Genomic DNA, 24795 nt, shown 5'->3' with positions numbered 1-24795 from the left:
CGCATAAAACAGGGTTTTCCCTACCCAATGTAACAGGATCCCACTTCTGACATCTTTTCTGTCTGTGTGGGCAGTTGATATTTTCCCAACATTTCTTTCTACTATTCCCAAGTGAGGGGTTATTTCTTACTTGTGGTATTTTCCCTATCTGTTGACAATTCTTTTCTCCTGGGCTTATCCAGATGTTATTAGTTTAAGGAATAAATGTTTAATCAAAAATTATACATATTATTAACAGCATTCATTTGGCCAAACATCTGCATATTTGTAGAATCTTACTGTATGTAAAGTGGAAATGGATCAAGTATAGATTATGAAAGTGCAAATAACAATTCAAGGTTAGAGTAATTTTTACATTATAAAATTAACTTGTTTACAAAATACGTTTTGCCAAACTTTTTTTTTTGAATCATTAAGTCAGTGACTGTGGTGTTTTTAAAATGTGTCTCAAGAAAATACAAATTGAGTCATAGTTTTCATGCTCAAAATAGAACGGCACAGAAACAGGCTATACCGAACTGCCTAAAACAAGTTAGACATGACTCAGGATCCACCGTATTCTCTAACTTCATAGAGAGCTCTCTGATCAGTAGTCTTACTGCAGCTTTGCAAGACAACTCAGAGAATCTTTGTGACCTTCTAGTGAGAAATTACAACTTAAAGAAATTATCGGTATCTATTGTCAATTTGAAATAAATTTGTAAAAATTCTTCAGTGGACTATTTCAGGTTATCTTATCGTATTTCATCAGAGATAAAGCTGATATTTTCCCAAAATAACCTTAATTGGAACATCAATATTATCATATATTATTATGCTGTAGACAAAATGAATCTTTTCTCAAAAATAAGATCCAGATGTTGTTAACCAAAACAGTCTAACTAGAAATAGTGGATGACTTTAAAAGGCTTTTGCTGCAGGTAACTTAAAATTGTGACATGTATCATCAATAATGATCACAATGATAGCCAACATTTATATGGAGCTTTGAGGTCTGCAAAGTGCTTTCCGTATATTGTTGCATTTGATTCTCACAACCCTGAGAGGTAACTGCTATTATTATGCCTATTTTTTTAGATGAGGAAACTGAGGCTGAGACATTAAGTGACTTAAAGTCTTCTTGACTCCAATTCCAGTGATCTATCTACAACTTACAAAGTCAGGGTTTTCTCCTTTCTTTTCTCTCCTTCCCCACTCCATCACTTGAATGACTGGGATGCTGAGAATCCATGGTCTTCTAGTCAAGTCTCTCTATCAGAATAGCTCTAAATCTAGGGGAATAAGATTTGGGGGAAGTAGAAATTGTCATAAGTATTGCCAAGAAGCACAAGCACCCACAAGCCCACCCCCCTCCAGCTTCCTTTTGTTTTGTTTTCCTCAGCATCATATAGCTTGGGAGGCACAGACTTCCCTTTGTGCTACACTCATCTGACCATAGCAGAGGGTTAAAAGTAAAGACTTGTGGAAGATAAAGTTGTAGAGGTCAAATTACTGGTTGAGACGTCTGGAAAGGACCTTAGAGCTGGGAGAAACCTTTAAAACAAGGAATGGCGGAGCTGGCATGGGTCTTTGCAATCATATAGTCCAGCTCACTCATTTTACAGGTGAGCAAACTGAGGCCCAGAGATTTGCCCAAAGCTGCACAGTGGCAGAGGCTGGCTTAAGTTCCCCTGGGCTCCAACTACTGAGGAAAAAGGAATTATTTGCCCAGCTTTGCAGGTGTTGGCATGATGTTACCTGGATAACCTGCGCAGCTGATTTGCTTTAACTCAGGATCTTCAGGTGCTATTGCTGCTAAGTTTAAGTTTGTGTTTTCTCCTAGAGAAACAGTGTAGTAATACACATTGTATGTACAGGATATATACGGTGCAAGTGTCTATTATATAAAAATTATATATATACTATAATTTTCTGAAATACTGCCACCTAGTGGTATGAAGTGTTCCATTCCCTGAGCAATTTGTATGTGAGTTTTTATAGAGTTAATAGTCTCATTTTCCCCTTTGTAGGTGTGTAGATAAATTTGGGGTGAGTTTCCATCTTGAAATCAGATTTCTTCCCTTCAGTAATAATTACCTCTTGCTATAAGAAGACAGTTATCTTAGAATAGATTCTGTTAGGGAGTGACATCGGTATAATGTTAGACATTAGGATAATTCTCTCCTGCCTCGTTTAGGCTTTCATGACACTGCTTGGTTATGACTTTCATCTTATCCAGCAGCTTTGTATTTCTCAGTCTACTTTGTAGATTTATCATCCATGTCCTTCTTCATATTTGTGGGTGTGCCTCAGGGTTCTATCCTGTGTTTTCTTTTTTTCTCTCTCTACTCTTTCTTTTCTTTTCTTTTTTATAATTTAAATCTTATTTAATAATAATCCTCAAAAAAATAACTAGCACTATTTATGGTCAGACAAAATGAGTCTCTCTACTCTTTCTCAGCGATCTCCTTAGCTTACATGAATTTAACTCTCTATGTGGGTGTTGCTCATACCTCCATAGCCAGTTCATAGCTCTCCCTGAGCTCCATTTCTGGCTCTCTAACTACTTGCTGGACATTTCCATCTGGATGTTCCATAGGCATCAACAAGTCCAAAGAAGAACTCATTCTATTGTTCCCTAAGCCCAGTCATCCTCACTTTCCTGTTTCTGTCAAAGACACCACCATTCCTTCAATTACCGAGGTGTGACGTCTAGGAGCCATCCTCAACTCTCTACTCTCACTCACCCTCCCATATCCAACCAGTTTTGAAGTCTTGATTCCACCTCCTTAGCATCTCTCAAGTGTTTCTTCCTTCCTTCTTTCCTCTCTCTCTCTCTCTCTGTGTCTCTCTCTATTTCTTTCTCTCTCTCTCTCTGTCTCTCTCTCTTTCTCTGTCTCCATCTGTCTGTCTTTCTCTCTCTGTCTCTCTGTCTCTTTTCCTTTCTTTCTTTCACAGGCCATAACCCTAGTCCAGGTGCTCATTGCCTCTTACCTGGGTTATTAATAGCTTCCTAATTGGTCTCCCTGGCTTTTCCTTCTCTTCTCCATTCTCCACACAACTGTCAAATTGATATTCTTAAGACATAGTTCTGATCATGTCCCTCTCCTACTCAAGAATTTCAGTGGTTTCCTGTTGCCTATGGGGTGAAATGCAAACTTTTTGTTTGCCATATAAAGCCCATCACATTTTGGCTTCAGTCTATTTTCCCAGGCAGATTACATGTTATTCTGCTTTACACTCTTTGTATGAAGCAAACTGGCCTACTTCTCTCTTCCTTTCTCTATCTCCTGATTTCTTTTCATACCTAGAAAGCTCTTTCTCTTTATCCCTGTCTCTTGGGATCCTTGGCTACCTTTCAAGGCTCAATTACAGTGCCACGTCATTCAAGAGGTCCTTCCTGATTCCCATAGATGCTAGTGGACAAGACAGAGGATGAAAAGTCCATAGATTTCCAGTGGGAGTGGAACTTAGAGATCATTTAGTACTGTCCTTTCATTTTACTGAGGTTCAAAGATTTAAAAAAACTTGCCCAAGGCCACTCAGCCAGTGCATAGAAGACTCAAAATTCTAGCACAGGTTCTGTGGCTCCAAATCTAGTATTCTTTCCACAGTGCTACACAATTACTACTTTGCTGAAGCCTCAGTTTCCTTGTTTTTTAAATAAAGGACTTGGACTAGGTGATCTTCAAGGTATCTTTCAGCCCAAAAACTGTGTGTCTGTATGTGAATTTAAACTTGTTTCAGAATAGTTTTTTTTTCAGATTTATTATTTTTTATTTTTTAAAATTAATTTATTTTGATTTATCAACAATCACTTCCATATGCTTTTGAGTTTGAAATTTTTCTCCCTCTTCCTCCCCACCACCCTCCCCACAACGGCGCACAGTCTGATATAGGCTATACATATACATTCATATTAAACATATTTTCACATTAGTGATGTTGTAAGTAAAAATTAAAACCAATAGGAGGAACCATCAGAAACAGGAAACAAAACTCAACAGAAGAGAAAAAAAATAGCAATACAACTTCCATAGTTCTGTTTTTGGATGTGGATACATTTTCTATCATGAGACCTTTGGAGAGGTCTTAGATCCTTGTATTGCTGGGAAAGGTTAAGTTTATCAATATTAGTCATCACACAATGTGGCTGTTATTGTGTACAATGTTCTTTTGGTTCTGTTTACTTCACTCAGCATCAGTCCATACGAGTCTTTTCAGGTTTTTCTGAAGTCAGCCTGTTCATCATTTCTTATAGCACAATAGTATTCCATCACATTCATATACCACAACTCGCTCAGTCATTCCCCAATTGATGGGCATCCTCTCAATTTCCAATTCTTTGCCACCACAAAAACAGCTGCTATGAATATTTTTGTACATGTGGGTTCTTTTCCCATTTGTATGATCTCTTTGGGATATAGCCCTAGAAGTGCTATTGCTGGGTCAAAGGGTATGCACATTTTTATAGCTCTTTGGGTATAGTTCCAAATTGCTCTCCAAAATGGTTGGATCATTTCACAACTCCACCAACAATGCATTAGTGTTCCAATTTTCCCACATCTTCTCCAACATTTATCATTTTCCTGTTTTGTCATGTTGGCCAATCTGATAGGTGTGATGTGGTACCTCAGAGTTGTTTTGATTTGCATTTCTCTAATCAATAGTGATTTAGAGCATTTTTTTCATATGACTATAGATGGCTTTAATTTCTTCATCTGAGAACAGTCTGTTCATATCCTTTGATTTATTAATTTATCATTTTGGGGAATGACTTGTATTCTTATAAATTTGACTTAATTCTCTATATATTTTAGAAATGAGGCCCTTATCAGAGACACTGGTTGTGCAGAATCATTGACTCTTAGAGAGACAGCATGGTGTAGTGGAAAGAACATTGCACCTGCAACCTGGAAATCTGGGTTTGCCTTTTGCCTCCACCACTAAATAGCTGTTACCTTGGACAAATTACTTAATTGCTTTCTGAGCCTCAGCTTTTTCCTCTCAAATGACTTGCATTGCTTTCTCATTAGAACTATTCTGGGGAAAATAGTTTTTAAACCTTAAACGTTACAGAACTGTGACTATTGTTCTTATCTGGAAGGTATGTTAGAAGCCATCTAATTCTTTCTCCTAATTTTTCTAAGGATGGAAATGGAGAAACTGAGGCCCTGAGGGGGGAAGGGACTTATCTAAGGTCACAGAGTAAGTTAATGGCACAGCCAAGACTGGTGACTTCCAGTCTCGAGTTTCTTCTGCTGCAATGAGATGGTGCCATTTACTTTGCTAATAGCTGCAGCCCACTGAGCAATAAAGCTGCTCCAATGGAAAGCTTTGAGAGTTACCCTAATTTTGGAAGCTCGACAAACGAATACATGCTGAGGTGCTCAGGTTGCAGACAGCCACGGCTGAGAAATAACAACACCTCAGACATGTGGGCCTTCATACTGATTAATGGTCTTTGAGCTGATCATTGCACAGATAATCAGAATACGTATGTCCCTTGTGAATTTTACCTAGGAAATAAAATTAAAAGTTGGGTTTTGGTGTGAGGAGTAAAATATTTGGACTGGGAGTCTGATGTTGAGTTCTAATGTCTGCTCTCTTACTAATGTCTATGTGATCTTTGGCAAGTCACTTAGTTTTCATATCTGTAAAATGAGGAAGTTGGAATAGATTAGCTCTAAAATGTTTTTATCTATAATAATGGTGTTAATGATAATTTGCATTTCTATAACACTTTAGGATATAGAAAACAGTCCCCATCCAGCTCTAGCATTCTGATTTGGTGCAATGAAATGAACATTGGACCTAGGGTCAGGAGACCCAAGTTGGGGGTCTGGCTCTACCACTTGCCAGCCACACGACTTTAGGCAAATCACCTTCTCTTTCTGAGTCTCCATTTTCTCATCTGTAAAATGGGAACTAGAATTGTAAAATAGAACTTTGTGAAGCTACTTGCCTCACAGAGTTGTTGTGAGGAAAGTGGTTTGTAAAACACTATATAAATACAGCAATGATGATTACGATGATGATTTGTTTATGATTTGGAAACAAAGGATTTCCTCACTAACCCCAGCACCAATGCATCTTCTTATTTGGAAGCTGCAAGAAGGTAAACACATATCTGGTCTGGGGTCTAGAAATCTCCCTGCAGCACTGGGGCTGAAAAGTTTAGGCCTGCAGACTGTACTATCAATTTAGGACCCACCATTTGCAAATATTTCTCTTAGAGAATTTCATTTAGAAAGAAGGAAGGAAATCAGCATTTATTAAGCACCTACTATATGCCAGGCACTCTGCAAAGCACTTTACAAATATCTCACAACAACCCTGGAAGGTAGGTGCTATTATTATCCCCATTTTACAGGGGAGGAAACTGACAGTGGTTAAGTGACTTACCCAGGATTATACGACTAGTGATTGAGGCTGGATTTGAACTCATGTTTTTCTGACTTGAGGACTAGTGCTCTATCCACTGTGCCATCTAATGGCCTCCATGAGGCAGTAAGGGGGCTCACCAAGCCAAGATTCATTTCACCCTGTGATTTATTTCTGCAACCTTGATGTTCTAAGGAGGATATGTTTCCTGTGATGTGAGGGAGAGATAAGGGAAGAAAGAGGCACATGAGAGAACGGTCTGATTGAGGTCATTTGGAAGAAATTAGATGATGACCCCCTATCAGTATGATAGGATCAGTACTGGAGTGGTTTGCCGTTTCCTTCTCCAATGAAGTAAGGCAAACAGAGGTTAAGTGATTTGCTCAGGATGACACAACGAATGAGTATTTGAGGCCAGATTTGAACTCAGGTCTTCCTGACTCCAGGCCCAACGCTCTATCCACTAAACCATGTAGCTGCATCCTATATTAGACATCTAATATAAGCATAGATATATAAAATTATAAGTAAATCAGGTAAGAATATCGTACTGATAGGGGGGCCATCATCGAGTTTCTTCCCAATGACCTCAATCAGGCCCCTCTCCCATGTGCCTCTTTCTTTCCTTGTCTCTCCCTCACATCACAGGAAATATATCCTCCTTAGAGCCGTTTGGTGCACATGTGCTTAGTATTGATATTACGTCATTGTCTGTGGTACCTTTTAGCAAAATGTAGCTTCTCTTCTAATCTCTTTTAATTAGATCTATTTTTGCCTTTGTTTTGTCTGAGATCATAATTGTTTCCCCTGCTTTTTTTTTTTTTAACTTCAGCTGAAGCAAGATATATTCTGCTCCAGCCCCTTACCTTTACTCTGTGTGCGTCTCTCTGCTTCAAGTGTTTTTTTTGTAAACAACATATTGTAGGACTCTGGTTTTTAATCCATTCTGCTATCTGATTCCATTTTATGGGTGAGTTCCTCTCATTCACATTCACAGTTATGATTACTAACTGTATCTCCATCCATCCTACTTCCCTCCTCCCTGTTTCTCTCTCTCTCTCTCTCTCTCTCACTCTTTCTCTCTCTCTTCACCCTCTCCCTCTTCAAAAGTGCTTTGCTTCTGACCACTGCCTCCCCCAATCCACCCTCCCTTCTATCAACCTCCCCTCCTCTTATCCCCCTCTCCTCCTACTTCACTGTAGCATAAGTTATATTTCTGTACCCAACCAAGTGTGTATATTATTCCCTCTTTGAGCCAATTCCAATGAGAGTAAGGTTCAAGTATTGCCTATCATCCACCCCCAACCCCATCTTCCCCTCCACTGTGTTAGCCTTTTGCACCTCTTTTATGTGAGATAATTTACCCCATTCTACCTCTCATTTTCCCCCTTCTCCCAGTGCATCCTTATTTCTCACTCCTTAATTTAATTTAATTTTTTTATATCATTCCATCATAGTCAATTCACACCCATGGCCTCTGTCTATGTATCCTCCTTCTAACTGCCCTAATAATGATAAAGTTCTTAGGAGTTACAAGTATTATCTTTCCATGTAGGAATGTAAACAGTTTAACCTTATTGAATCTCTTGTGATTTCTCCTGTTTATCTCTTTATGCTTCTCCTGAGTCTTGTATTTGAAAGTCAAATTTTCTATTCAGCTCTGGTCTTTTTCATCAGGAATGCTTGAAAGTTCTCTGTTTCGTTAAATGTCTATTTTTTTTTTCCTGCTGAAGGATTATACTCAGTTTTGCTGGATAAGGGGTTCTTGGTTGTAATCCTAGCTCCTTTGCCCTCCAGAATAGCGTATTCCAAACCCTCTGATCCTTTAATTTACAAGCTGCTAAATCTTGTGTTATTCTGACTGTGGCTCCATGATATTTGAATTGTTTATTTCTGGCTGCTTGCAATATTTTCTTCTTGACCTGGAAGCTCTGGAATTGGGCTATAATATTCCTGGGAATTTTCATTTTGGGATCTCTTTCAGGATGTGATTGATGAATTCTTTCAATTTTTATTTTACCATCCGGTTCAGGGTAGTTTTCTTTTATAATTTCTTGAAACATGATGTCTAGCCTCTTTTTTTGATCATGGCTTTCAGGTAATCTGATTCTTATATTATCTCTCCTCAATCTATTTTCTAGTTCAGTTATTTTTCCAATGAGATATTTCATATTTTCTTCTTTTTTAAAAAATTATTTTGATTTTATTTTATTGTTCCTTGATGTCTCATGGAGCCATTAGCTTCTGCTTAGCCAATTCTAATTTTTAAGGAATTATTTTCTTTAGTGAGCTTTCATACTTCTTTTTCTATTTGGGTAATTCTATTTTTTAAGGAGTTTTTTTTTTAACCTCTTTTTTGTACCTTGGTTTCCATTTGGCCAATTCTACTATTTAAGGAGTTCTTCTCTTCTAGTGGATTTTTGTGCCTCTTTTACCATTTGGCCTATTCTGTTTTTTAAAGAGTTATTTTCTTCAATTTTTTTTGTTCCTCCTTTACTAAGTTGTAGACTCTTTTTTCATGATTTTCTTGTATTTCTCTCAATTTTTTTTCATTTTTTTTCCTCTACCTCTCTTATTTAATTTTTAAAATTCTTTTTGAGCTCTCCTAGGAATTATTTTTTGGGTCTTAGACCAATTCACATTTTTCTTTGAGGCTTTGACTCATTGACATTTGATATTGTCTTCTGAGTTTTTGTTTTTGGTCTTCCCTGTTACCACAGCAACCTTCCATTGTCACTTTCTTTTTTTGATGTTTGCTCATTTTTCTAGCCTATTTCTTGACTTTTAGCTTTATGTTAAAGTTGGGTTCTGTTCTTGGGGTGAAGGGGGCACTGTTCCAATAGCAGGTTTTCCATGCCGCTGTTTTCAGAGCTAGTTCCAGGGCTCTGTAAGTTTTCAGTTCTTCCAAGGTGGTATGATGTAAGCAGAGATGTGGTCACTCTTCTCCTGGCCTATACTCTGGTCTGTGAATGACCAAAAGCATTCTTTTCCACCCTGGAACTTTGACCAGGGTCCCTGCTCCTTCCGGTCCTCCTCCTTACCCTGGGACTTTATCCTGGAACTAAGTATGGGCAATGCAACAGAGCCCTGTTCTCAGTGCCCTTGTAATCTCCTTCTGACTAGTTGTCTGACCCCCTCACAGTCTGTGAGCTGAGAGCTGTGCTGATTCAGTCACCCCCAAGGCCTGCTGCTGGCTTGCTGGGGTAGGGTCCACACTGAACTGTGCTCTACTCTCACCCTAGTGAGACAGACCTTCCCTGCCAACCTTCTAAGTTGTCTTGAGCTGGAAAATTGCTTCACCCCATCCTTTGACTGGTTTTGCCACTTCAGAATTTGTTTTGAGGCATTATTTTAACATTGTTTGAAGGAGAATTTGGGAGAGCTCAGGTAAGCCCCTGACTTTACTCCCATTCTACCTGTTTAGGTATGTTTGGACTATATTCCCTCTGAGGTCCTTTCCAACTGAGATTTTGTATTTCATAGGTGATAATAATGAAAATCAATGCTTTATATTTGTATGTATTCTATTTTATACCATTCAAACTTCTTCTCTTCTATTATCTCATCTGATTATTTCAACATTTCCATGAGGTGTGCATCATTATGCCTGATTTACAGATGGAAAACAGTGACATAGAGTTTAAGTGACTTGCCTGATCAGTTAGTGGTGGAGGGATGACTTGGAGCTCCGTGTATTTTCCATCATAATATAATCCTCTCTGGGGCTTCATTTGGCTCAGATGTCAGAGAAAGGTCTGGGAAGGTCTGGAAAGGTCTGGAAGGGCTGGGAGAGTTACACCACAAAACTGTGTTTGTTCTTACAGCCGTGACCTGCGCAGTATCAGAGTGGAGTGGTTGGAGCCGGTGTGTTGAACCCTGCACTGTCACTTTTCGAGTTCGGAGGAGACAAGTCCTAAGAGAGCCAAGAAATGGGGGTGGCCCCTGCCCCCCACTGGAGGAGAGGGCCGGTTGTGTGGAATACTGGAACCATCAAGGGGTGGAGTGCAAACAGGCCCTGAGTGAGTGCCAGGAATGGACTAAAGAGACAAAGTAGAGAGTCAAGTCTTTCCTGAAACAGCAAATTGGGGAAACTTTCTAAAAGCCCCAAGTGCCAGAGGAGATAGCATGGCATAGTGACTACCAACCTCCCTGGACTTCCTTTAAATCCCAACTTCTGCAGGAAGCCTTCCCTAAAGCCTCTTGATTTCAGGGCTTTCTGTCTTTTAATTATTTCCTATTTATCCTCTATAGAGTTTACTTTCTATATATTTATTTGCTTTTTGTCTCCCCCATTAGATTGTCCTATGCTTCTTTTTGTATCCCTGGCCTTCAGCACAGGGCCTGGCATATAGTAGGCACTTAATAAATGTTTATTTATTAATTGATTGCTGGTGAATAGAGTGATGGACTTGCAGTCAGGAAGACCTGGGTTCAAATCCTACCTTAGACATGAAATAGCTGTGTGACCCTGTTCAAGTCACTTACCCTTTCACTCTGTTTTCTCAATTGAAAAATAGAGGTAGTGCTAGCACTTATCTCACAGAATCATTAATAAGAATAGCTTGCATGTATACAGCACTTTACCTATCTTATCTCAGTGATCCTTACAACAACCCAGTGAAGTAGGTGCTATTATCATCCCCACTTTAACCATGAGGAGAGCAAGGTTGAGACAGGTTAGATGACTTGCCCAGGATCACATAGTGAGCAAGTGTCTGAATCAGGATTTGAACTCAGATCTTCTTGACTCTCAGTCTAGCTCTTGATACATTTCACCACCTGCCTGCCTGCTACAATGAGGATCAAGTGAAATAATAGATGCAAAGTATTTTGCACATTTTAAAGCACTATATAAATATGAGTCATTGTTGTTATCATTATTATTAACCCTGAGGGCACACAGGATTTCAGACTTGGGAAGATCCCTAGAATATAGAATTATAGAGCAAAAACAGACCTTATAACATAGAACATAGAATTATAGTGCAGGCTGGGCCCTTAGTGGGAAATGACTTGTCCTGGGTCACACATCTAGTAAATGGCAGAGCTGAGACTCAAATCCATTTCCTCTGACTCCAACTCCAGAGGTCTTTCTACTATAAGATACATCTGGAGGTAGAGGGTTGGCTGATGAATCTCTAGGGTCTCAGTTCCAATATCTTTTAGCCTCATCCAGCCCAATCAAATTTTGAAGCTCTTGAGGGAAAAAAAATCTTTACTCAGAGCCAAGAAGATGTGGTTCCAGTTCTAGCTCTGTCACATACTGGCTGTGTGACCCTGGGTAAGCATTTCATTTTTTAGGGCTCCAACTAACTCTCTAAGACCCTAAGTTGCAAAGAAGATGCTGCCTTACATTGCGGAAAGAATCTTGTCATCTGGGAATGCTCTGTACTAATGAAATCTTATACCTATCAGGGTTCACCTGTTTGGGCTAGAACTCTGTTTTATTCTGCCCTGTTTTAGAGTTTGAATTCTAGTGCCTTGTTACTACCTGGGGCATTCTTGTCTTTTCCAGGCCTTAATTTCTTCATCTGTAAGAAAAAGAGCATAAAAATAGAGCAGTGGTCTCAAACTCAAACAGAAATATAAACAATTAAACTGTACAAAAGGATCCCTTCCAGCAGCATATTGATTTAGAAAACCACAGATGAGTATTATCTATGTTCTATTGCATTTTTATTCTTTAGTTAAATATTTCCCAATTACATTTTAATCCAACTCACTCAAGAGTGTTGTTGGCTGCCTAGGCTGTGTGTTTGACACTTCTGACCCAGATATTGTCCAAGCAACATTCTAGCTTCAAATGCTATGATCCTGTCCCCTTTTCAGTCCTGCTGCCCCCACTCCCAGCCTAATTCCAGGAATAGGAATGGAATTCTCGTTCTGGGAGTTCCAAATCTTGTTCTGACAACTGGGACTAAATTGGGATACTGAATCATGGGGTAATAGCTAGCCAGGCAAGATACATATGGATGACGTAATCCCCTTCATACAACCTGTATTTCAATCAAACTGGATCTCTTGCTATTCCTTGATCAGTCCTGTCTTCTTCCATCTCTGTGCTGTACTGATACCCATCCTGGTGACTAGAATGGATTTTCCCTCTTCCCCCAAATCTTAAAGCTGGAAGCAAGGGTGAGCAGTAAATGTTTAACAACCTGCTCTCTGAAAACAATGCTTCATTACAATATTGCTCAGGACACATTTTTTTTAGTTTAATCGGCTTTACTAATATTTTCTCTATCACTTCCTTAAGCTGAAACAATCAGCAAAACTGATAACTCAAACCTTGATTTGTAGTATTTGCTGATTTCTGATGTGTAAATGCTCACACTGAAAATTTAATGATCGGCTCTCAGAAACCTGTTTGAGTTTACTCTAACACACTTCTGGTTGGAAAGAGACTCAGAAGTCATTTAATACAACTCTTACCTGAACGGAAATTCTGTCCACAACATCTCGGGCAAGTGGTCATCCAAGCTTCCCCCACTGTATCTCCATCTAGAGCCAAATATAGGTCTGTAACCCTAAAATGAGATCACTTTGAATGGCATAAAAATTACATATAAATTGAAAAATGACACCAACTGTAGGCTGCATTTGGGTTTATACAAGGCAGATTGGGGACAAAAGCGTGGCTTAAATTTAGCCTCCTCTGGTCATCGTGACTCACTTTTGTTATTAAGTAGTAGAAAGAAGCAGAAGAGATAATAGATACAAATATCGATGAAACACTCACTGTGTGCTGGGAGAGGCACAAAGTTAGATACGATACAGTTGCTGCCCTTGTGGTATTCACACCGTCGTGTGATAGAATGAGCACTGGGTTTGTGCAACCCTTGGGCAAATCACTTGACTTCTGGGCCTTGGTTTATATGACTCTAAAATGAGAGGTTGGACCAGATGATCTTTTAAATTCCCTTCCAACTCTATCAATCTATGTTCTAAGGTCTAGGTCCATTCTAACTCTTCTATACAATGTGGGGTCGTAGGACCAGATGGATCTTAAGGTCCCTTCTGGCACTAAATCTTTTTTTTTTCTTAATTTAATTTAATTTATTTTTCTTTGTTACATTTTAAATTCCAAACTGTCTACCTCCCTCCCTCCCCACCCCACACTATGCGTACTTCTATTTATCAGTTTTTTCTCTGGAGGTGGATAGCATCTTGCTTCATAGGTCCTTTGTAGATGATTTGAGTATTTGTAGTATTTATAATAACTTGGTTGTTCACAGTTGTTCTTTGAACAATATTGCTGTTACTATATACAACATTCTCATGGTTCTGTTCATTTCACTCTCCATCATTTCATGCAAGTCTTTCTATGTTTTCCTTAAGTCAGACAGCTTATCATTTCTTCCGGCACAGTAATATTCCATCACAATCATACACTGCAACTTATTTAGCCATTCCCCAATTGATGGACATCCCCTCAGTTTCCATTTAGTATTAAATCTTTGTGATCCAATGAGCTAACCATAAAACCCAAATTCTATTATAGAGAAATTGTGAGTAGGGCAGGAAAGCCCTGGAATTGTCTGTCTTATAGACACTCCTTCCTGATTGCCACCTTGGGTCTTTTGCCCAACGCAGCCCCTATGATTCACTGCAGTCATTTTGGGTTTTTGGAAGAATTCATCAGCCTTCTGTGAATTGGCTCACAGTTCTTCTCTCTTGTCCTCTCTCCTCTGCAATCGCCCTGACCAAAAACCTGCTTGTTGGTGGGAGGAATGGTGAGCCTAGGCTTTCAGTGCAACTGAAGGATTATTTTTTCTAATGGATTGAATGCCAAATTGGACCAGCCTTGGCCCTCCTGCAGATAACTGTGTTGTCTCTCCAGGAGCCCTGGCTCAGGGCAGTTACTCACTCAGTCCTGTTCTCTCTCTCTGGCCCCCACAGTCCCAGCTCTCATAACCACTGGGGCCTTCCGGAATGGGAGGAAAAAGAGGGCCGTGGCCTATGAGAGAAAGTCAGTTGGGTAAGTAGATAAGAACTGGGACCTAGAAAATGTCTCCTGGGGCTAAACTTGGGGCATGTTACTTTCTGAGTTCTAGTTTCCCATTTGTGAAATGGGGAACGATAATCCCCACCTTGTCTATTACAGGGGGTTAATGTGAGGATTGAATGAGCTGATATGTGGAAAGTACATTTAAAACCTAAAAATCTTGTGTAAATGTAAGTTACTTCAAAAGGTCCACCATTTTACTAGCCTAGGCACTTCCTCTACCAGCCTAGATCTAAACCCCTTTGTGCCAGAGTAGAGTCTACACAGGTTACTATGGACAAAAAAATCACCCCCTGGTGGCCAATCTTTAGGTAGTCTTCCCATAATTAGCTAGGCTGGGCCTTGAGGGATAAGCAAACATGGCAGGTCCGTCACTGGGCTCATGCTCAAAGGCTTTCCATCTTGGGGGTTCTTGCCAGAGCTCATACTCCACCGGCAAAAGTTTCAAGAACTGGGGGGGTCATGAGCACCCCATGAAGACGAAACATTGGAGGAGGTCTGTGATGGAGGGTAAATCTCACTTAAAAGAACAATGAGAAAAACAAACTTTCATCTTGTTATTGCTCTTCTTGAAAATCTTTCCAGGACTCCTTGTTTCCTACTGAGTCAAATTCAATCTTCATAATGGAAAGTGCATTGGACTAGAAATGCAGGAAAACTGAGTTTGGATCTTAGCTCTGATATTTATTAGCTTTGTGACTATGGGCTAATCACTTCAGGTCTCTCGACCTCAGTTTCCTCATCTCTAAAAAGGGGATAATAATAGCACCTATCTCATTGGATTGTTGTGAGGATCCTATGGGATAATATATGTAATTACTATTATTGTTGTTATTGTTATTACATTCCAAGATCCCTTCCAGCTCTGACATTCATTCCCCAATGTTAAAGCAATTTAAAAATGTTTGTTTGTTTGTTATTGTTGTTATGCCCATGCTTTCTGTAAGGGTCATAGAGTGAAAAGAGAACTTCGATGAGTGGAGTCAGGCCCTATTAATTGGTAATAATTCATACTCATAGGATTTAGAATTTACAAAGTTCTTTATCTGCAAAATGCGAATAAAAATACCTGCGCTTCCTCCTTCAGAAGGTTGTTGTAAGGAAAGTGTATTGTTGACCTTAAAGTGCTATGGGCATACTATAATTATTATTGTAATAATACAGTATCAATATACAGTATCATAATAATAATAATAATAATAATACAGTAATCATTATTGTTAGCCAGTTTTTAGGTGGTGTAATGGATAGAGTGTTTGGCCTGGAGTCAGGAAGACTTGAGTTCAAATCCCTCCTAAGACACTTACTAGTTGTGTGACTCTGGGCAAATCACTTAGTCTCTGCCTCAGTTTCTTCATCTGTAAAATGGGGCTAATAACAGTACCTACCTCTCAGGTTTGTGGAGAGATTCAAATGAGATAATAATTGCAAAATGCTTAGCACAGTGCCAGATACATAGTAAGCACTATGTAAATTAGCTATTACTATTTTTGTTCCTGATATCAGGTAAAAAAAATATTCTGCTAATTAGGTTTTGTGGAAAAAAATATTCTTTGTTCACTAATCCATCCAAAGAGCATTTATTTAGTGCCTATTATGTGCTAAATAAGCACTGTGCTGGGGACTGGGAATACAAAGAAAAAAAGGAAACTATCCCTTCTCTCAAGGAGCTTGCCTTCTATTGGGGGAAGCACTATGTTCTTAGGGAATTAAATACAACATACATAAGTCATTTCCCTGAGGAGAGTGCTAGCAGGTATGTGTCTCAAGTTTTTGTTAAGAAAACATGCTCATTCTTCAGGTGTATAGTGGGCATCACCTTTCTTGCCCTCTCAGTGAGTGGGTGAGGAGATGAAAGGAAGGGGAGCATCTGGAACTGAAAATAAAAGTTAAAAAAAAAAAAAGAAAGTATGGTCATTGGAGAGCCTGCTGTGACCTCTGTTCTAATTTCTTTCTGCTCCCCAACATGTGTGACCACAGATCAGTTTACATTTCTAGAGGAAAAGCCCTTTTTTCTGCTGAATGACCCTCTGGACTAAATGTTGTATTTTACAGGTGAGAAAAGGAGGGCAAGTGACTTACCCCAAGACTCACCCAAAAGTAAATAGCAGTGCCATAATCAAACCCAGGTTCCCTGACTCCAAATCACAGCAATCCCTGCCTCCTCTTGGTTTTGCAGGAGGAAATTAAAGCCTAGAGAGGAGAAATTACTTGTCCAAGGTCACACAGCAAGTTAAGAGGCACGATGAGAGCTAGAAGACTGTTGGAAATCTGACTTCTAGCCCAGGCACTTTATACGGTGCTATATGGCTTTTTCCGTGAAAAAAGCGATTATTTGCTCTCTGGGGGAGGGGTTCTTTGCTGGCTTTGGGGAGGGTGTCTTTGAATTTCCTTTAGTTCAGTGATCTGCAGCAGAGCCATGGCCAACAGGCCGATGCAGTCCAAAATGCTCTTGAGTGCTCCTGAACCAGATTAAAATGTAAGTGGGAAAAATTTAACAAAACAAACAGAAATACAGTAGAACACAGACAACATTACAGTTTAAAACTAAGTTACTTTGCAGCCTGCAGGGATCCTTATGTGTGGTTTAGTGACTTGTGTTTCTGTTTGTGTTTGACACCACAACTCTCCAGCACACACTGGGCCAGTCCTGGGAACCTTGTCCCCGCTAGAGCCCAAAGCCAGTAACTTAGGACAGGGCTGAAAAACTACAGCTCTATTGATTATTTCTGAGATCCTCAGAAGCTGCTGCCACGAGAGGGTGCCAGAGGCACATAGTCACAGATGCATTGGTGGGGAGGGCAGTTTCCCCCTTTCCCCAGCAGGGGGCAATATTGTTAGTCTTCTCTTCCGTGCTCCACAACCCTCCTCCCCCACAATAGGTCTTCACAAAGTTGAAGGCAAATAGAATTTTTGTAAATTGAATTACATTTAGGTGTCTTAGGACAGCTTCTTGGATAAAGGAATCCAGTGGAAATTTTTTTTTAACAGTGATGCATCCTTTTATAAATTGAATCATCACTCCCCTAATTGGAAATTTTTATATGGCAAAGTTACTGAAAGCAGGGCAAACCTGTGTCTTCTTGGGTCAATGACTCCACTTTCTAAGTGGTGAAGCCCAGAAAACAAGGGTCAGTGACCAACAATGTACATTCTTCTTTTTGTGCAATAGTTCAAGTTTCTCAATGGCAATGAATGGTAGTGATCACCATATGAGTTATAGTGAGGTTCATTGCTATTGGTTAAGCAGTGGTAATAAACTTTTTTTGGAGAATGGAAGTCTCCCCATGAAGATCTCTGTGGGTGCCGTGAGCTGGTAGTAGAGTCCGCCTCAGAAATAGTAGCACTTAGTGAGGAAAGCATGGAATATGGAGTCAGAGGAGCTGGGTTCAAATCACAACTTTACTACTTGAAAATAATAATAGCTGGCAGTTATATATTACTTGAAAGGTTGCAAAGTGCTTTGCATAAATCATCTCATTTGGTCTTCATAGCAACCCTGTGAGAAACATACTATAGATACTGTAGACAGTTTTACAGATGAGGCATCTGAGGCTCAGAGTGATAAAGTGGCTTACCCACAGTCACGCAACTAGTAAACGTCAGAGCTAGAATTCAGACTTGATCTTTCCTGACCCTAGGTCCGTCCTTTTTTCATTATACCATACTCTCTTCTGTGTAATCTTTGGTTCTCTGGCTATCAGTTTTTTATCTGTAAAAAGAGGTTAGACTGAATCATCCCTCAGAGTGCCTTCCAGCTCTAAATCCTATGCTCTTAGCAATTGTGAGGTGTTTTGCTGCCCAACTATCTATTCAATAAATGGGTAGAGCACAGGATGCTTTATCTGAAAATGTCAACTGTAACATTAATAATTAAGCTTTATCTCTTTGAGATTTTTGAGTCTTAAGTCTAGAAGTGTAAATGAAATTAGACTTAGGGGAAGAAGAAACATCCTAAAACCATGACCAGTCAACATCCTTAGTTATGAAGGGCAAAGACCATTAGATTAAGACCTAGGTCTAGGAGATTAAGCTCCAGCTCCACTATTGCTACTATGCATAACTTTAGGTCAATCACTTCCCCTTTATTTGGGCCTCAGTTTACCCATATGTAAAATCAAGGGTTTGGGCTCTTCCAGCTCTTAATATTCTCTACCCTATGCATGGAATTGGAGGCTATTAGATGACACAGTAGACAGAGTGCTGTACTTAGAGTCGGGAAGACTTGAGTTCAAATCCTGTCTCAGATACTTAACTAGCTGTATGATTGTGTGAAATGGGCAAATCACTTAAGTTCTTTCAGCTTCAGTTCCCTCATCTGTAAAAATAGGGATGATACTATCACCTAACTTACAGGGCTGTTGTGAGGGTCAGACAAGATAATATGTAAAGCATTTTTCAAACTTTAAAGTATAATGCAAATGTTAGCTATTATTTTTATGTCCTTAGATCCTTTCCATTTCTAATGTTGTGAGTTCCAGGGTGTCTTCCCATTCTGACATTCTATATTCCATGTTATCAGTCAATCAACAAGCCTTTATTAAGCTCCAGTTACATGTTCCAGGCACTTGCTAGGCACTGGGAATATGAATGCAAAAGTGAGAACATCCCTGCCCTCAAAGGGAGGGGGGGCATTCTGTTGGGAGAAATGCAACCTGTCCCTTTTGCTTCTCTCACATTATGTGTTCTATGTTCTAAGGTCCCTTACTATTCTGGGTCCATGATGAGCAGGTAACCCTAACCGTCGCAGCGATTAATAGGAAAAGGGACACAAGATTAGGTTGTTTGTAGAGGGCATTGACATGGACAAGTGGGAGAAAGGGGCCTTAATGAGGAAGTAGGAGCATAACAAAGATTTTTTTTTATCCTCTGGTTGGTGGGTTGGAGGTGGGAATGGTCTCAGCATTTACTCTATTATTGCTAGTAAATATGGTTGTATGTATGTGTGTTTCCTTGTGTTGGCTACAGGTACTGTGTCATGTTCCAGCTTGTGACCATCACTGTGGGCTGCCTTCAGACAAGGGCCCCCTACACTCAGTGGATGAGGTACCTCACCCAAGGGCATGTGGTCTGTGTGTTGTGTGAGCCGCCTGCCTTGGATATGAGAAGCCTTCGGTGCTATGGGGATGGTAAAGGATCCAGAGGGTGAGAGTCTGGACTTTGGCACTGGGTGGTGTGTGCGTGTGTGTGTATGTGTGTGTGTGTGTGTGTGTGTGTGTGTGTGTGTGTGTGTGTGAGAGAGAGAGAGAGAGAGAGAGAGAGAGAGAGAGAGAGAGCTGTTGACTTGTGAAATGACCTTTGCCTGGCTATTCAACTGATGCTTGGTGTCTGCCTCTCAGGGAGATTATTGGGGGGCGGGATTCCTCTTTTAGGTGGGAGGTTGGAGTTTCACCTTCATGACCTTCCCTGGCCCTCAGTGTCTTCATCTGTAAAATGAAGCAGTTGCACCACATGGCTTCTGAGGCTTTTTCCAGTTCTAGAACTATGATCCTAAGTTTCCTTCCAACTCTGAAAGTTCATGTTCTAACATTGGACCTATACTAAGTTCTAAGATTCTAAGTTCTAAACCCCTTTCCAGCTCTGATATTTTATGTTCTAAGGGTATTTTCAGCTCTAACATTTTGTTTTCTTTGTCCTAAGGTTGCTTCCAGCTTGGACCTTCTTCTGTTTTGTTTTGTTTCTGCACCTTCTCTGACATTCTAGTTCTAGCAATCTTTATTCTAAGGTTCTTTCTGTCTCTGGTGTTCTTTTCTTTTTCATTCTGTGATTCTGAAATTTAGACTCTTTGTTGGTTTATTTCCAACTTCTCCAGCCTTGGGAGATGTAGATCCCTATGAAATGTGTCCAGACGGCCTTGTGGCGACCCTGCAGATGGCTGGACCAACACGCAGGTGCTGCTCCCTTGGAGGTTTATGCTCTGTGCTTTGTTTGTTGCAGGGACCAGCTGTTTCAGTGGCAGGCCCTTGGCAATCCCAGCTGTAGAGGGACCTGGAAGAGATTTCAGCAGCTGGAAGCCTGTTCCTGCCCTGCCGTCCACAGTTTCCTGTTTGTCTAGGGGGCATGAACTTGTGCTATCTACACACAAAGGGCCTCTAAGCTTTGGGATACTGGTGGATGGTACCCTCTCCTAACCTCCCCTTCCCCAAGACTGAAAGCATCCCTTGTCTTACATTCTTCTGGTCATGTGAAGGTCCTCCTCCCTGCTCCCCCTACGAGTCTTAAAAACACTGGAAATCTCCACCCCCACCCCTTTCTGTTTTCTCTTTTTTTTTTCTTTCCCTCTTCCTTATACCAGTCTGGCCTGAAACATCACTGTAGAGAATAAAGATGTTTTGGAGAAACTATAGCTCAGCAATTTTTTTTTTGTCTAATAGACTTAGAAGAAAACCAGACTTAGTAGTAATGTTGGCCCTTATCAAAGTCCTTCCTCTTAACTGGGGCATGCAGAGTATGAGTGTGAATGAGTGAATGGAAGGGCCAAGGTCTTTTAGCTGCCCTGATACCTCCAGCCTGCCTGCCTGACACACATCAGGGCCAAGTTGACACTTCCTTTCAGGTAGAAGGTCAGGATCCTACAAAGACTTGCTAGCAGGATGGATTACAGTGACCAAAACTGATGAGAGATGGATACTATGTCTAGAGAGCAAGGAAAGGACATAGTCTTTAGAGATTGGCTTCCTTGGGTCTCCAATACATCACTGAAGGATGCTTATTTTTGGTTTAGTGGCCTCCATTTCTATTTAAATTTGAGAGATGAACTTTAAGAGATGAACATGGGAGAGAAGAGGCCAATCCAGGCACAGGAGGATGGCATGAAACCAGAAGAGGGAAGGACAGGGCTAGGGAGTAGAAAGTAGTTCAGTTTGGCTGGAATTGAGAGAACAGGAAGGGAAGTAGGATGAGACAAGACTAGAGAGCTAAATCAGAGTCAGAAGAGGGAGGGTCTTGAATGTCTGAGATCAAAGCTCTACTTAATTCCGTAGGTGATGACAACCACTGAAGGTTTTTGTATAGAGTGGCATGATTGATCATGGATGTGTACTAGAACACTTACCTGGGAAGAGATGTAAAGGATAGATCTGAGAGTGAAGATCAGAAGTTGAAGTCAGGGAGACTAATTATAAAGCTATTCTAGTCATTTAGGCAAGAGTTGATGAGGCCTTAACAAGGTGACTGAAGTGGGTTGAGAGGAGGCAATCTCCTCAAATCTTCCCAGGAATGACTTTGTCCCATAAGACTCATCCTCAGCCATTCCCTATCCTAGGCTCCACCTTCTGTCCCACCTCTCTGAGAGCCCAGCCTTATTGTTTCCTCCTTATGCAATCCCCCCCCTCCCCATCTACCTGCCTTTCCTCTCTGCCCCACAGCAGCAAGGCCTAGGGGATTTTTGGGTCACAAGTACTTCATTAAGTATGTATTGAACTTCTACTGTATACAGGACCTCACTGTGGAAATAACAGTGAATAAGATGTAGTCCCTGCCTTTATAGTACAGCAGAGGAAATTGTTTATAGAAAGATTTTTTAAAAAGATTTCAATGTAAAGTGGACATTTTATAGTGACTAGCCCCAATTTGAAAACCATGTATTAGCATATCTTTGTTCTATTGTTTATCTATCTATCTATCTATCCATCCATTCATTCATTTATTTAAATATTTTCTGATTACATTGGTTGGGGCTCTACTGTGGGGCACATAGAGCCTCATGTTAGACACCTCTGTCTTAAAGATCCTTCAGGGTGCCTTCTTTGATCCCCTGGTGGAAGCAATCTCTTCCTTCCTTGAATATCACCCATAGTTTTGCCTTTGCATTTCCTGTGCATTTATCCTTATTTTCATTGTGTCATAATTGGATGTGTATTTGTCCTTTCTGCTATTAGATTATAAACTCCTTGAGGGCAGGGGCCATGTTCATCTTTGTATCCCCAGTACTGAGCATAGGGCCTCTATCACAGTAGGTAATTAATAATTGTTTGCATTGGATTGGATTATCCTGGGTTTCTGGAACTAAGGGGGATTCAGAGGGGGGCCAATAGTTTAAGGCAAAAGGAAATAGCCGTATTGAATCATACTGACCATGTTCTGAAGCTTGATAAGGCTAATTCCCCAGACTGACAGGCAGAGAAGATATCTGGATGATCTGGGGAAGGCAGCTTTCCCCTGGGTTTCCCAGGTGACTTGGGGAGAATGCACATCTTGTCTATGTCCAGTATCCCCACTGTATAGGTCTGTTGGAGGAGAGAGTGTGGGCAGGTATTTTCAGAGGGACAGCCCTAAGGGGTGTGTCATTGTAGAATCAGGCAGAACATGCTGCTTGTTAATTACTGGCTCTTAATTACTGGTTGGGGATTATAGTCCTCAGGTAGTCATGGTCTGTCATGCCCTGAGGAGGTGGCAATAGCATCACTTTCTGCCCCAGAATTCCTCTTAACATTAGACCCTATTGTCCCTGTCTAGTGTGAATCCATGAAAGGACAGTCACTAGAATCCCTTGTGTTCTAAGGTTCCTTCCAGCTCTAACATTCTATGTTTTATATTTGAATGTATCTTCCAGACCCATCAGTCCGAGTTCTAAGACTTCTTTCTGCTCTGACCTTCTATATTCTAGTTCTAAGGTTCCTTCTAGGTCTGACGTCCCATCTTCTAAGGTCCCTTCCAGCTCTGACATCCCGTCTTCTAAGGTCCCTTCCAGCTCTGACATCCCATTTTCTGAGGTCCCTTCCAGCTCTGACATCCCATCTTCTAAGGTCCCTTCCAGTTCTGACATCCCATCTTCTAAGGTGTCTCCTAGCTCTGACATCCCATCTTCTAAGGTTCCTTCTAGCTCTGTCATCCCATTTTCTGAGGTCCCTTCCAACTCTGACATCCCACCTTCTAAGGTGTCTCCTAGCTCTGACATCCCATCTTCTAAGTTGTCTCCTAGCTCTGACATCCCATCTTCTAAGGTTCCTTCCAGCTCTGACATCCCATCTTCCGAGGTCCCTTCCAGCTCTGACAGTCTCTGATTCGACCCACGAATGCATATTGGTTCAGTCTATCCAGTGGTACCATTCAGGTTTGTAGGATCAGAACCCTTTGTGATGGATCTGCTACTTTTGCAAATTTCTGAGCTAGCTGTCAGACACCAGACCGTCCCTCTCTGCCTCACGTACAGTACAGCTTGTGATGAGAGATCAGGACCTGATGGTTTCCTTGTACATTACAAGCATGCAGAGTCTATAATTGGCTCCAAGTGAAATGATCTCATCTCTGAGTACCAAAGAGGGAGTGGCAGGGCTGGGGGGATGGTGGCTTGGAGCTTGTCTTGCTGCTTCTAACATAATTTGTGACTAACATATCTTTGTGAGGCAGAGAGAGAGAAAGGTACTCCGCTCCCTGGAAGATGGTTTGAAAGTTCCAAGAATGGCCTATTAATAAGTAATGAGGCTCCAGTGTGTTGGGTTTGGGAAGGAGGCATTCTGGCAGGGTGCAAAGCCCTTTTGATACCTCAGAGACATGGAACACGGTCCTACCGCATCTTAAAACTTGCAAACTCTAACCCCAAACGATTAATTCTCCCAAACCCTGCTATCAAATCCATCAGAGGGAGATGAGTGTTTGACCAGTCCTTTAGGAGGTTGGCCATTTATGAATTCTTGATCAAGTTATGTGGTCAGTTGCTGCTCTGCCAGCGACCAGCTCAGCTCTGCTAAATGCCCATACGTTAATTTTACGATATATCTCCTAATCATCTCCAAAAAGCTTGTCACGGCACCATCTGTGCAGCATTCGTCATTGCTGCATTACATAAGAGTCAAGACATTTTTAAAGAATGCAGCTACATTTAGGAATTGGAGCGCAGGAGATATTGGAGACCGTCACTCGCAAGGTTCCTGAGCTCTGGGAGATCACTGTTCATTCCTGTGGGGCTAGGTTCCCAGGGTTCTTTGAAAGTGATTCAGGAGCCAGAGTTGTTGGGTGGACCCTGCATGGGGGTGCGGTCTCCCTCTTGGCTTTCTTTCCCTCTTCTGCCCTCCCCCTCTTTTCCTCCCTCACCCCTATTGCCTGCTCCCCCTCTCTTACTTTCCTTCTCTTTTTTTGCTCTTCCCTCTACTGACCTTTGGCTTTCTTCTGTCTGTTTTCTTCTCCCATTACTCCCATCCCAATTTCCTCTTCAACCTTTTGCCCAGTTCTGTTTTGCCCTTCTCTTCTCCTCCTTCACCCCTGGTTCTCCCTCTCTTGACTTGATTCCTAGCTCTCCTCCCTCTCTCCTTTATCTCCTATCACCCTTCGTCCCGCTCCCTTTAAACACAGATTCTCAAAATGTCCCAGCTGGAAGGGACTTTTGAATCTAGAAAGGGCTAGAAGGTCCTTTGGAGCATAGAAGATCACAGATGGAAGATCTTAGAATTTAGAATGTCAGAACTGGAAGAGGCCCTTGATATCAT

The 24795-nt window shown here is 40.9% G+C and overlaps 1 protein-coding gene across 2 annotated transcripts in view; it reads left to right on the top strand.

The window, feature by feature from the left end:
• LOC114036156 (somatomedin-B and thrombospondin type-1 domain-containing protein-like) overlaps positions 1–20623 on the top strand; it is a 50111-nt gene extending 29488 nt beyond the window's left edge. For both annotated transcript variants that reach the window (XM_027852567.1, XM_027852575.1), the window contains 4 exons: positions 10188–10382; positions 14263–14341; positions 19337–19513; positions 20306–20623. In XM_027852567.1, coding sequence (XP_027708368.1) covers positions 10188–10382; positions 14263–14341; positions 19337–19513; positions 20306–20423 — 569 coding nt within the window. In that variant the 3' untranslated portion in view covers positions 20424–20623. The remainder of the gene's footprint in view (positions 1–10187; positions 10383–14262; positions 14342–19336; positions 19514–20305) is intronic.
• Positions 20624–24795: the final 4172 nt, after the last annotated feature.

This window comes from Vombatus ursinus, unplaced genomic scaffold, assembly GCF_900497805.2.
Source record: "Vombatus ursinus unplaced genomic scaffold, bare-nosed wombat genome assembly UNPS02000580.1, whole genome shotgun sequence".
NCBI lineage: Eukaryota > Metazoa > Chordata > Mammalia > Diprotodontia > Vombatidae > Vombatus > Vombatus ursinus.
The sequence above is the reverse complement of the archived record's forward strand: the minus strand, read 5'-3'. Positions and strand labels throughout refer to the sequence as shown.